This window comes from Triticum urartu, chromosome 7 (assembly GCF_003073215.2).
Source record: "Triticum urartu cultivar G1812 chromosome 7, Tu2.1, whole genome shotgun sequence".
In the NCBI taxonomy this organism is placed as follows: Eukaryota; Viridiplantae; Streptophyta; class Magnoliopsida; order Poales; family Poaceae; genus Triticum; species Triticum urartu.
In genome coordinates, this window is record NC_053028.1 from 126,340,636 (window position 1) to 126,354,101 (window position 13,466).

At 42.7% G+C, this 13,466-nt stretch overlaps 1 protein-coding gene across 4 annotated transcripts; it reads right to left on the reverse strand.

The window, feature by feature from the left end:
* Positions 1-678: 678 nt before the first annotated feature.
* On the reverse strand, positions 679-12,809 carry LOC125526019. Of its 4 annotated transcripts, XM_048691044.1 has the most exons (19): positions 11,321-12,808; positions 9,019-9,104; positions 8,584-8,937; positions 8,416-8,499; positions 7,870-7,990; positions 6,832-7,027; positions 6,628-6,731; positions 6,315-6,527; positions 5,849-6,102; positions 5,556-5,774; positions 5,259-5,480; positions 5,122-5,175; positions 4,873-4,938; positions 4,643-4,780; positions 4,363-4,416; positions 3,129-3,188; positions 1,732-2,110; positions 1,478-1,686; positions 679-1,402 (listed from the first exon to the last, which is right to left on the reverse strand). In XM_048691044.1, exons 1-19 carry the CDS (start codon positions 12,405-12,407, stop codon positions 1,244-1,246), a joined length of 4,059 nt encoding a protein of 1,352 aa, XP_048547001.1. In that variant the 5' UTR covers positions 12,408-12,808; the 3' UTR covers positions 679-1,243. The 4 variants fall into 4 exon arrangements, with proteins under 4 accessions (XP_048547001.1, XP_048547000.1, XP_048546999.1 ...); XM_048691043.1 differs by having other exon boundaries at positions 1,478-2,110; positions 6,315-6,524; positions 11,321-12,807; XM_048691042.1 differs by having other exon boundaries at positions 1,478-2,110; positions 11,321-12,807.
* Between the last annotated feature and the right edge of the window lie 657 nt (positions 12,810-13,466).

Here is a 13,466-nt window from a genome sequence, read left to right on the forward strand (position 1 = left end):
CGCTTTGTCGGCAGGTCAATACGAGGCCTACTTTGAGGTGCAAAAGGGTCAAAATCCGCGACCTAACTTATGTCCACTGCTACAAGCCCAACTCTTTGAAAAAAACAGTCCCGGGAATCCGGCGTTTTCATTCCGCACATCTGCCGTTTGGGACCTCATAGTCTATGCCATTTGGGATGATAATCTAGGAGGTCGGAGACGTTGACATGCCAAAACAAGGGCGAGTCGATGACATATGGCATCAAAGTCCGTGCCGGTGCCAAATCGCAGGTGTGGGTGCAAGGGCCTTGGGATCGACGACATTAGGAATATGGGATCGTAATCTATAGGAGACTGGGAGGTTGGGGACGTTGACATGCCTGCGTATGGTCAGTCCAGATGCGGGCATCAAAGTCCACGCCAGGCCTGGAGATGCTGCCAGTGCCATGGCTGCACGGTGCAATTCTCAATCATGACATTTGGAACAAACATATAGATGGAGGTGGCATTAAAATGGAATCCATCACGTTTTCAACGCATAATAGTAGGACATCACCGCATGGCAGCTCGGTTTTCTCAGAAAAACAAGTGCCATATGGAAGGAAGCTGAAACTGCAAACAGTTTAAACATCAAGTTGCTATGCTCTACCAGGATTCATGAAACCGGCAACGTTTCGTCTCAAAGGTCACAGGCTAAGGTAAGCACACCCACACGCATACTCATCAACCGAGCAGCCAAATTCTGTGTACATTCGGGCCTACATATGCTGCTGCTGTTGTACAGAGATAATTCATGTGCAGATGGATGGCCTACGTTAACTACACAAGTCAATTTGTCAACTACAGATGTCAGTCAGTGACAACCCCCCTACTACCCCCTCCCTCTTCTTTCATCATCCACCAGATGTAGCTACTTGTTCTCTGTTACAAGACTAAACTAATGACTGCAGAGATGACAAACGTACAGAGCATATTTCACAAAATCTGCCCTCGGATAACTTAATTAGTGGATGAATTCACCCATGCCGCCACGTCATCTGAGTGGCATCAGCTCAGGGGGTAAAACCTTCTGGCTGGAAGCTCAAATCACACTGCAGGGCCCGGTGCACACCATTTTATAACCTCCGCCCGTCCGTGCCCCATTGGCTGTGTGATGAGATGGTAACACTGGCCAGCCCCGCTTGCTGCAATCTGCTTCTCGGACGCTGGGCAAGAAACCATGTTCCCTGGCCATGGAGGAAGGAGCCACTTCGATACGCTGCTGCTATCCACCAACAGGCCCTTGTACTACAACATCCTGATTCCGTTGCTTCTTTTTGGAGGAGCCACGGCGAGTATAAACAAGTCTCTTTGGAGGGTGTTGTTTCTGCGACACAGCTTGGTCAGATGTGATAGCGGGCTCCTTTTTAGCTGTTTCCTCATGCTGCAACGTCATATAGTTCAAATATCAGCAATGAGGGGATGTAACAGAATATAAATCAACTGCGGAATACTGAACCTTTTTATCTGCTGACTTTGTTTCTCCGTCTTCTGATTTCTGCAAGGCATTATCTGTTGACTTTGTTTCTCCGTCTTCTGATTTCTGCAAGGCATTATCTGTTGACTTTGTTTCTCCGTCTTCTGATTTCTGCAAGGCATTATCTGTTGACTTTGTTTCTCCGTCTTCTGATTTCTGCATGGCATTATCTGTTGACTTTGTTTCTCCGTCTTCTGATTTCTGCATGGCATTATCTGTTGACTTTGTTTCTCCATCTTCTGATTTCTGCATGGCAGTAGCTGCTCTTTCTTGAAGATTCTTAAGAGCGAGTGATTCCACATCATCCAACTTACGCTTATATGATATTGTTGATGTCGAACTGTCAGCTGTATTCCTATCAGTGTCCTTGCTATGCACTGGGAACCTGATAGTGTGTTTCCTGGGAATAGTACTATCCACTGTCACATCATCTGATCTCATTGTGATATCATCCGACCTTTGCCTTTTTCCACCATATGAATTGTTATTAACGGAAGTAGTGGCAGATTCTGAACTTGCTCCAGGTGCAGGCGTATAACATGAAGCCCGCATCGAGAAGGCAACATAGTCCCTCTTCACAGCAAGTATATCATGTTCACATACAAGCAACTCTTTCTGATATAAAAAAAAAGTTGGCATGTAAAAACTCCATAACTATTGCAGCTAGACAACTAATGTATGACAAAGTATCATATAAACTGGCATCAACAAACCTTGTATACAATTGATGTTTTGAAGTATACTCTTTACTGCATCTCAGATGAGTATTTAATAATTAATACGTTTTGTTTAATAGCATATCTCTTTGTAGCCACCATCACACCCACTCACTTTGAAATTAACTACCCAGAATCTTATATTATTTCTGAATTCCCCATTTCTAAATGTCTCACAACCGAATGATATGTACCAAATCACCTGGACAGGAAAAACAGTACAGTATATATTTGGATCGCCTGTCAAGAAGTCTAAACTAGAACCTGGTTCATAGTAATTTTTAACCTGCAACCCAGTTCCCTGAATGATAAATCTTAAGTATCCGCCGTTCATCACCTTGAAACAATATGCCGACCCACCACAACAGAGTAACTGGGTCATTAAAGCCCAACATTGGTAAGTAAAAAAGAACATATCTGCAAACATAAAAATCTATGGAAAAGGAGAAGGGACCAGTCCTCAATTCTTCTGCTGCAACCCACTCTGTTTCAAGATACAAGTCACATGTTGCTGTGGGGCGGGTATCTGGGGAACTTTTTTAAGTACTAGAATGTTCAATATATCTAAGTGTCTGAGTATGTGTGGTCAAATTTATACTCGCTATGTTCATGCATCAATTGCTCACCAAAGTATACTAAGTTCAACTTACTCTTGATATAATATGTGGGGTACTCAGATCTTGAGACTGAAGGGATAGTTCAGTAGAAAAATATCCACAACTAAGGCGTTGATAGGAAAATCAGATATAATACAATAATTATGAAATCAAATGATGCAGGTCAATCAGCACTATCACTACTAGCACAAAGGAACAATGCCAGTAATTCTCGAAGAGATCATACTAGTGCCTGATGAAGTCTAGTTTTCTGGGCAACCAAAAGGCACAAAAAGTAAATGCATATCACAGATACAGTACCTTCTCCTTTTCTCTTTTAACAACCCTCTCGCAAAGAAGACGTAATCTTTCCAATTCAACCTGCCACGTGAGAGGTAATATTACGTTAGCATAAAGCACGTTTAACCCTAAAGAGTTCGTAAGCAGAAGGTGCTCTTTTACTGCACAAGCCTTGTGTTAGTAATATATGCAGAGTCATTAGTGCCACTTATAATGATCTACACTAAAGATAAGCCAACTCAGGACAGAGCGTTTCGAATACTAACCTAAGGACAGAGAGCGTTTAAGGCTTCATCGAATACTAACCTATGGAAACAACCTTGTTTATAACACTTAAAACACGGATGCCACCACCAGCAATAGAAACACTGGCTTCAAGCTAGCGTTGAGTACACATTACCAAAATCCAAATAAATTAGGAGTTCATATTTCTTCATCATAATTGCTTCAAACTGGTCCAGAGATAATACTTTCCAAAAATATTTTTCTCAACTTCCAGATAAATAGCCTAAAAAGCATCTACAGCTTGCAAAAAGCTAAAGGCAAAAGCAATTTAGGGGCTGTTTGGTTCCTTTCCTGGACATCGTGCCTGGTAAAAACGGCTGCCTGAATTGAGCCTGGGATGGTGAGCTTTTTCTGCCTGACCAGGCTTGCCAGGGCTCATGTGTTTGGTTCCTTTCCTGGATGGTCATTTTGTCATTTAGTGCTTAAAGATATTTTACTCAATGAACAGTACCGCTCATGGCTGGTCGTTGCTTCCAGGCAGATGGCCAGTCGGAGGAAAAAGTACGCCTCGGCCAGGCTAATCATGTTGCCTGGGCAGTAATATTTTACTTTCTTCTATTTTTTAGTCTAGGGCCAGGCTAATCATATTGATAGGAGTCCCAGGCCAGGCAGACATCTTGTTTTTCAGGATACAATCCAAACAAATACCAGGCAGGTTTCAGGCAGAGCCCAGGCCAGGCGTGCAGCGGCCAGGCCACTAACCAAACACGCTCTTAGTTCTTATTTTTGTAAACCCTACGACAACTAGTTATCTGATAGCCACATACATTAATCTGGTCAGCTTGGGATACACAGTTTAGCAGTAAACTAAAGCTGCTCGTTAGTAACTATTAAAATTGCCCGCATGGCACATACCACAGATATTAGCATATAAATTCAAATTCTAAGGTTCTTACATAGTGCTACTTTCAGGTTTCCAGCTAATACCTACAAAGCAGAACTACATAAAGCATGCAATGGACACATTTACCCTCATTTGTTTCATGATCTTGACTTCTGCAGGACCATATTGTTGAGAGTCAACCTGTGAAAGTTTACAAATAAGAAAACAAGAGTATTGTTAACATAAGACTGCTATAGAAGAATAATAAGAAAATAAGAGTATTGTTAACATAAGACTGCTATAGAAGAATGTTATAGTACTACATTTCTATTGTACTAGCAGATCCATAAAAGGCAGATTTTGAGGGAAACCAGTTTTCTGTTGCAGATCAAAGATATCCAACTAAACATCTTAAAGCAACACTTACCTTTTTTTGCTCAATACTGTGATTGCTACAATATGCTTTGTGTTGCCACAAGCTCCCAAACTTTTTTGTGTTCATGTAAAGACCAGCATCTCTAGCACATGCAGGGTGGAAAGTAACTTGACAGCCTACGGTGCTGCACTGCATGGTTGAAAGAGGAAAAACATAGCAAAAATGAATTGGTTTGTCTTATCATTAGAGATTAGGTCCAACAAATAATTACAAGTTCAGACCTTCAAGCATGTGCCAACATTGTGTTGGCAGATCGAGCATGTGTCTTTCCCCTTAAGAAGACCCTCCTTAGATAGATCCAAGTAGTCAGAATATTACAATAAGATAATTAGCAGGAACTTATAATAGATGTCTTCAGATGGTATCAATATATAAACAATGAAATAAAATTATGGAAGATGACCTATTTAAGTATTTATTTCTCAATATTAAAATTATGAGCATGTGTGATGCTGGAAAGAGGTTAGTACCATTCCATCTACTGGATTGCATTGTCCCCTTTTGAATGAGTTCTCCAGGAGCCACTACAGAAATTTGACGAAGTCAACAATGTCAATAAGTTAAGCAAAGGCCACAATATGAAAAATAAAGATGTCAGACGAAGTACCTCGGCACAAAAAGCATGAACCCATTGCCCGTTTGTAGTCTTCCGAAGAGATCCTGATGTACCATGGCACAAACCGCACTGCACCAACCAGGATTTTGAACCACTGCAGTCTGATTGACTATCCGACACGACAGCATCTGATAGCATCTCTTGGCAACGTTCACACTTCCAGGGGCCGGTGGGATTCGTTCGACTCTGGTAACAGTCCAAGTGGACAGCAGCCTGCAAAACGTGTGGGGTTAATGATTTATTGAACTGCAACATTAGAAAAGTACAAGAAGGGGGATGCAAATCCACCTTGCAGCTTGAGCAGAGAAATACTCGGTTCAATACAGTCTCACGTCGCATGCACACATCACATGGAAGACCATTTTTCTTGGAAAATTTTGCCAGATCGAAAATGCCAAAATTAGTATCAGCTGAGACTTTACTGTTAGAAAATGATGGATCCTTTGTTTGTGGCAACGAAGTCAATTGGCTGATTCTTAAAGATCCAGCATGGACTTTGGTAATACTCTGCAACAACGAAAAGAAAAATATGAATATCCATAGCACAAGATCAGTGAAACAAGCACAAGAACAGTATAAACCTCTTGTTTGACAGGCACAGCATCATTTTCTGTCTCTTTCCGAATGTTTACATCTTTTGAGGTGGGTGCAGCAATAGGTGCAGTTGCAGCTAGGATAGCCTGAGCTTCTTTGTGCCTCCTCTCTGTGTTCCCGCGTTTCTTAGCTTCCCTTATATCACGAAGGAACTGATTCACAATGATATGGTCCCATTTTCTTTTATTGGAAGAATCCATTTCTTGAGGAAGACTCTGGACAACCTTAGGCATAAGATCTTCTGCAAGATATAATGAGAACTGAAACATCGATTCAGAAAGCAGAAGAAATTACTCAACTATCCAGTTAAGTTTGCACTCTCAAGACCAATCAGTTGATATATCTGTAAATAAATATAACAGGACAGCAACCAAAATGATTCGATACTTATGTAAAAATAAATACCATAAAAATTACAAATAAACTTAGCAAATATAAAGAATGCGCCCTTACCATATCTCTGGTTCACAGCAGCAACATCATTGAGTAGCCTGGATTGTAAATAAACTATTTCTCCTTCTATTTCGTCATGGGGTGAATGCTCCAAAATACCTAATGAATCTGCCTTAGAAGCCTGATCAACTGCAACTATATCTGTTAATTGCTCAAGTTTTGTTGGTGAACCACCAAGGTTTTGGTCATGAGGAGGGTAGGATAATTCTCCTACTTAAATTGGACAAAAGAAAGTAGATTATAAGCACGAGATGTAAATATCATTATGGTAACTGATGTGATTTAATTGATGGCAAGATGTTAAAACGAATACCATGATAATGTTCAGCCTGTTTATTTTGATTCGGAATATGGTCGCACAAATTCTGCAACATTGTCTCAATAGATGGATGAATATAGTAGTCATGACCATCAATGCTGCATGAAGCAAATACGAGATTAGATTGTTCAACAGATCAAATTGCCTCTGTGCAGAGTGGGCAAGAAAGACAAGCATAAAATGGTTGATGAACCCTACGTAAGAAAAGGCTGGCGCGAAATATGGTCGTCACCACCATCATGACAAGTGTGCACGCAATTTTCAACTGAATCAGTGTCTTTATTAGCTTTATCACCATCCGGAAAACAATGATCAAATGAAGAGATGCCTTCCTCAAGTTCTGAGCCAAGTTGTGAATCAGTTACGTTCTTAATTTCACTTCTATCCAATGGACCTGTCCACAATATCGAAAGAAGTGAGTCTACAATACCGAAAATCAAATACTCGAACAGATTCCTTATAATTTGAGATTTAATCCTATGACTACCAGGCTACCCTACACTCAAGTACTCAACTCTCAAGGAACATCATAATAAGTGAGTATTTCAAACAGTCAAAAGTTAAAGCTAATAGAATGGTCATAGTAACTGTAAGTAGTAACAGACTACTAGCACACTGGTGTAATTATTTAACGCACCATACTGATTTCAACTGATTGAATAGAGGAACTCCTTTCTTTTTCTAACAAACGCTGTGTTTCTGTTTGTAAGGCTGGCAGTTTTCCACGTTTAGTTCCAGAAATAATGCACACGTGTGACTTTATTGAGTTTTTCACTTGTTTGCCTCATCTAAGACGCATTTTCTCTCTTCGTTTCTAAGACTCAACTAGCTAATTAGTCTCTCTTCAATTCCCAAGGAACTTAAAGAAGGATATCAGGGTCAGTGCTTTTTGTTTTTCTCTTGGTTTTACACTCTTCAAAAATCCTTTGTGCATGCTCAAAATATGCCTTGTATTTTAAAAACATGTCGCATTCCCAGATCAAGGGCCAGAAAATGCATAGCAATCTTCAATACCACACATCCATACCTTATATCCAGATAAAGCTAAGATAACAACACAGCATTGCCATGGCTAGTAATATTGCCAAGAATAAGTATTTCCATAAATCATTATTCGCAATGGACAGAGAAGAGCAGAGGTACATCTTGAGGAACAACCGGGTGAAGAATCAGCAAAATTAACAAGCATACTGTTCACACACTTAGTTGTATGCACAAATGCATCTAGTTTGTTACCTTCCGGTGCCACAGAACCCTCTTTTAGAGATTTCACTTGAACAGAAGGCACATGAATAGAGTTTTGCAGCAACTTGATGATTTTCAACTTTAGACCAGGGGAGAAGGTGGATGTTTCAGGCTGCCAAGGAATAAAAACCCATATAAAATAACAGAGGTAGTAGGATTTAAGGCCTAGACAACGTAGCATGTAAAATATTATTATGACATCACTACATAGACGCAGCTATACATACTTTTAGAAGATAAGATATAAACACGTGTAACTGTTATCCTACCTAGTTACATGCCTATGCTAAGCTTCAGTCGACATAAAGTTTGTTATAACTTAGAACTACAGAATATGTCAAAATCATAAATTACAGTTAACTCTATCTCTAGCATTATGTCTTTCATACAAGACTATCAAATTTTACCAACCATGTTTATCAGAAAAAAACAAATAGTGCACATTGAGAAATGGACCCAATCATGTTTAGGAGAAGTTATGTACATGCAACCTAGAGAAACAGTTTATATAAAGTACATAAATCCAATATAAATTACCACAAGAGCAGCTTCCAACGATTCAGATGAGAGACCCAGTTCTGATTGTATATCACCAACACTAACTTTTCCTTGGTCAATTAGCTGCGAAGTACAAGCATAAAACCCACTTAAGTAATAAAACCAAACATCTGTACAAAAATCTTGCTCTGTAAGATTAGCAGGTACCTTTCTCAGAAATGTAGAAACATCACCAGAACTGCTCACAAGATTCCCAGCTCCTGTAGGCTGATCAACAACCATATTTGTGCATTGAACTTGTTGACTTTCCGTCGCTCTAACAGCACATGTTGACGTAACCAGCTCTGTTGTCTGCGCTTTATTTTGGCTGGACAAACTAGAGCTCATGGATGTGAAGTTCATGAATTTGTCCTTACTCTTGCGTTTAGATCTTATTTGAGCAAAGTTTTCATCATCCAGCCCAACTTGTGCGGTATCCTGTTCAGCGAAACCATTGACATGGTGTACGGAGCTGATTCCTCTGACTCTAGAATGCTTCGAGCAAAATATACGCAACTCAACCTACAAACAGATATACAAGAAAACTATTAGCAAGCATAAACAACCAAGGCAAACAGCATATACGAGAAGAAATAGCCTAACATTCTTAAGCCCAGATTTTCCCCATATCTCCATCTGATGCTTCTTCTCTCTTGCGCATATAGGATGAAAGCAAGCCCGGCATGTCCCTGGAAAAAATAAGTAGTTAGTAACCAAAAAGGAACATGTATCAACAAGGTTAAAGAAAGTGTTAGGTGTAAATTCCTAGTTTTGTCTCTGCCTAGCAATTATCTTGCCTAAACGCATGCATAGCAGTGGTTAATGATAGGTATTCTGCTTGTCACCTAACGCCTAGTAACGCTCAAGAGAACACCTGGCGGTGTCAGTGTCCAAACTGTCTTATTTGTGATACGGACATAATATATCTAAAACCAAAAGAAAATGCCTTTAAACATGGCTTACAAATTTTAAAAGTAGCAACAAAACAAAAACAATGTCTATCCACACACACAAAAAAAAATTAATGGCCCACATTATCTACTCAAAGCAATTGCTCCAAAGAGTTCAGCAATTTGGGACTGTTCTGTCATCTTGATATAAGAATACCAACAAGAACAGCAGAGCCCATAGTTACCCGTTCAGCTTACAAGGAGCTGCCTAGAGCAAATTATGCGTCTTCTTAGTATTCACACCAACAATTATAATCTAATAAGCTAATTTTCCCATGTTATACGAACTATATTCTCCAGAAAATATGTTTATTCTTCATACCAAGGCAAAAGGTTTTTTTCATGAAGCGCAACATCAGAAACCCCTAAAACCCCCATAGTTGAAAATAAAAACTCTTACACTGGCAATTCCTATCACCACAGGAATGAGACAAAGTTAGAGAACAATGACTAGCCTGAAGAAATAAAATCCACTTGACATGCTAACTTAAATCATGGAATAGCTATCATATGACATCCCAGAGGGCTAGTATTCACTATGCATGCTCTCAAGTTTCTGAGATTTCAATCAGAAAACGAATCTTCTTATAATGGCAGTAGGGTAGCAGACCATAACTGATTGCGTACTTCTTATGCTCTTGATTTTTCACCAAGTTACTTCCGTCGAAGCGCTTGGTGCTATTTCTAGTTATTTATGATGTTATTAGGGCATACTACCATCACAGCTAAAATATCGCATATACTCAAGTGTTACTACTCATGCACCCATGCAAAACAATTTAAACTGTTGGCTAGTTTACATATATGCCTGTGCATGGATCTCCCCTCCCTAAAAATCATTTTGAAGAAGCGTGTTGCTTAGGTTGGCTCCCAGGATGGGGGGATTAGAAATTTTAGAAGCATGTATTTCTCAAGTGCTTTAAGTCTTCGAGTTTTTAAGCTTAATGAAGTTAATATCAGCACACATTACACTTTTCACAGAATCAACCAAAAAAAACACACACATTTCAAAATTCAGATCAGATCACCTCAACTAGATAAGAGCCATTTTAGGCAACAAGATATGCACAAAGAGCAGAACAAACCTAGGGGAACCCGTAGGCCTTTTGCCATTAACAGTTTCCATGATTGTATCATTCCAGAAGAACTGAATGTTTTTACGGCCATGTACAACCAAAGTACCATATTAAGTATGCTTGTCAAATAAAGCAGGTCACTAATTTTCCAAGAATATTGAACGGAGGGCAATTTAATCTCATCAAACATCATGTTTCTTGTCCTACACAATCTATATGTTCTTAAATTAAAATTTGTAGGGTTGTGTTACATTCCATCGTCAACAATGGTATAGATACAGATTGCAATGTCCCGAAAAGCAGTAAAAGTCTAATCATCAAATACCGCAGTTCAAACAGCTAAATTCTTAGTTGGAACACCATCCTCAAGATGCAAAGCCTGCCTATGACCAATATTGGCAAGTATTATGCAACCTTGCAAAGCCTTCTGCCAGCAGATTAGAGTGATTAATAGTTCAACATGAAACAGCTATTTTGCAGGAATTATAAATTTGCTTCTGCTGTTAGTCTCTGAACCGGTTCTACTTCTGTCTCCTAAGAAGTAATCGCAACAAACCAGCAAATCAAACAATACTCTGGTCTAATTCTGATTCTGCTCGATCCCTGTGAATTTGCCAGTTATTAGCTATAATAAATCATTTCAGACAACACGTGGTAAGTTTATGATAGACCTTACCACAAGAAAGCAAGGAAGGGACTAGGGGGAAAAGGTACCATTTCAGTGCGACAAAGCAGCATAAGAAGACAGAAAACTAGGTGAAATATTTAGTAGAATTTCACTATAGAGCGATACCATGAGGTGCAATGTATCCCATAAATTAGAGGCTTTCTGGTATACACAAGGACCACACTTCTACATGACAGAGTGGAAATACATACCATGGCTACATCGAACACATGCACCACGCATAATCTTGCAAATAGTGCAGACCATTTTTGTCCGCTTCTCTGGGATGTCTTCGATATTTGTGATAGGTTCCATTGAGTCCATGTCCTCTACAAAAACCTCCGGTGACCATAGACTACAGAACAAGTGTGCAAAATTCAGGTTGCCCCCATTTGCAATTCCACCAGGCTCACATTTTACAGGTTTCAAAGCACCTTTCTCCGTTGAGCAAAGCACACAAGGCATAAACGCAATCCTGCCTGCATCACTCTGTGTCAACCTCCGTTCACACAAGGCACACATCCAATAGCCATCTGGCTCGACCTGCACACCATAACACTTCTGGTGCACCGACACCTTGCAGCGATTGCACTGGAGCATCCTATTGGAGGCAGCATCACTCTCTCCCAAACAACATACATCACACTTTGAACAAGAGTCACCTTCTAAGGGTGGCAGGACCACAAGCTGCTCAAGCCCAGCATCTGCACCCAGCAGCTTCCTCTTCTTGTTTGGGCGCTCCGAAGTGAGCACAGCCCGTCCTCTTGCTCCCAGGAGCCAACTCAATGAGGAGTCCGGATTCTGGCTGAGGCCTGGTAAAACAACACCATCTCTCTTGCCTGGATCTAGTTCAATTACCACCGGTTGCTCGTCTTGGTGCAAAATCACCTCCTGCATATCCCGTTCACAGTGATCTCTGCTGGCCCCATTGCTATTGACTAGCTCCGCACTGTTCCAAACAAAATCTGAGCTCTCATGTGGATCATGTTTGCTATGCACCATGCCGTTCTCCACCTCTATCGAGTTCGAACTCGAGTTTTCGGCGACCACGGCCACATCAGACGGATCAACATGTCTCCGCAACACTTCCTTGCCACTGCCCACAAAGGGCACAAGAAGGCATGGATCGAGCCAGTTGGAACTGGAGAGAGGCTTGGGCTCTGCCATCTCCAAATCCTGCAGCGTCATATCCCGGAAATAAGGCTCCATCCTGTCCCAGAAAGCATTGGATCTCGCTTTGGGCTGCTCCACAGCAGCTGCCGGGTCCGGCGGCTGAGCCTTCTTGTGCTTCCTCCGCATGTCGCCGACCACCGCCCATCTGGCGACCCGCGCGGGCAGCAGAGGGTTCCGGGCGGCCGCCTCCTCGCCGTCGAACGGCGAGCGCAGCGACAGCGCCTTCCTGGCCTGCTCGGACGTGCCGACGCCGCAAGCCTCCGGCGAGGCCCCGGCGGCCGCGTCGTCGTCGCCGGCGAGCGGCGCATCGTCGCCGGCGTCCGGGGAGGACGGGCCGGCGCCGGCGTCGGCGGCGGGCCGAGCTCTCCGGCGAGGCGCCACGGCGGTCGTGGGGGCGGAAAACCTCTGGGGGCTAGGGTTTCTCTCGGGTCACGATTTTGGGGGGAGTTCAGATCCGCCAGCGGGAGGGAGGGAGAAAGAGGGGAGAGAGAGACGGTTGCTTTTCCTTCTCTGTGTAAAAAAAAATCGCGGTGCCCGTTTGTCTGTCGCGTCCCACCGTGTCGTCGTAGTGGGCTGGGCCTCGGGGCGTCGTGCTCGTGCCTCGTGAAAGGTGCCCTCGCCGTAAATGCCACGGGCACCCCGAGGCGACTCGCGCGGCTGCGGGCAGCCTGGCTGCGGGGGCGGTCCCGCGTTGTCAGTGAGGGAGCTTGCGTGGCCGGAGCGATTTCGTCGAGGGGATACCCGGCTGCGGCTCTGTGTTGGCGTGGTCTCCTCACGGGGATTCGGTTCTAGTTGCATGACTGACGTGTGGTCCCGGCTGCCGTTACGTGTCCTCGGATCCTCGGCTCGGTTACCGGGTTGGCGGGTAGGTGACGGGACGCGTGGTTGCCTATGACTCGAGGCGGGCCCACTTGGTGGGCTGGGCGGGCGACTGCGCACACGTACGCCTGCACGGCCACAGATTTGGAAACGGTTGGGGCCTCCCTTTCACGTGATGTGGGTCGATGGCAGGTGGGGCCCGGGTCTCCGTCTTTATGGGAGCCGTTGGACTGCGCGGTTCTGCTTCGATACGCACAAAGTACCAACAATGGGGCTGGCCCATTTCGCCAATCCACCAACGGTGTGTTTGATTACATTCTCAACTCAGCATAGTTGTTTCCTCTTCAAGCATGCTCAACTCAATAT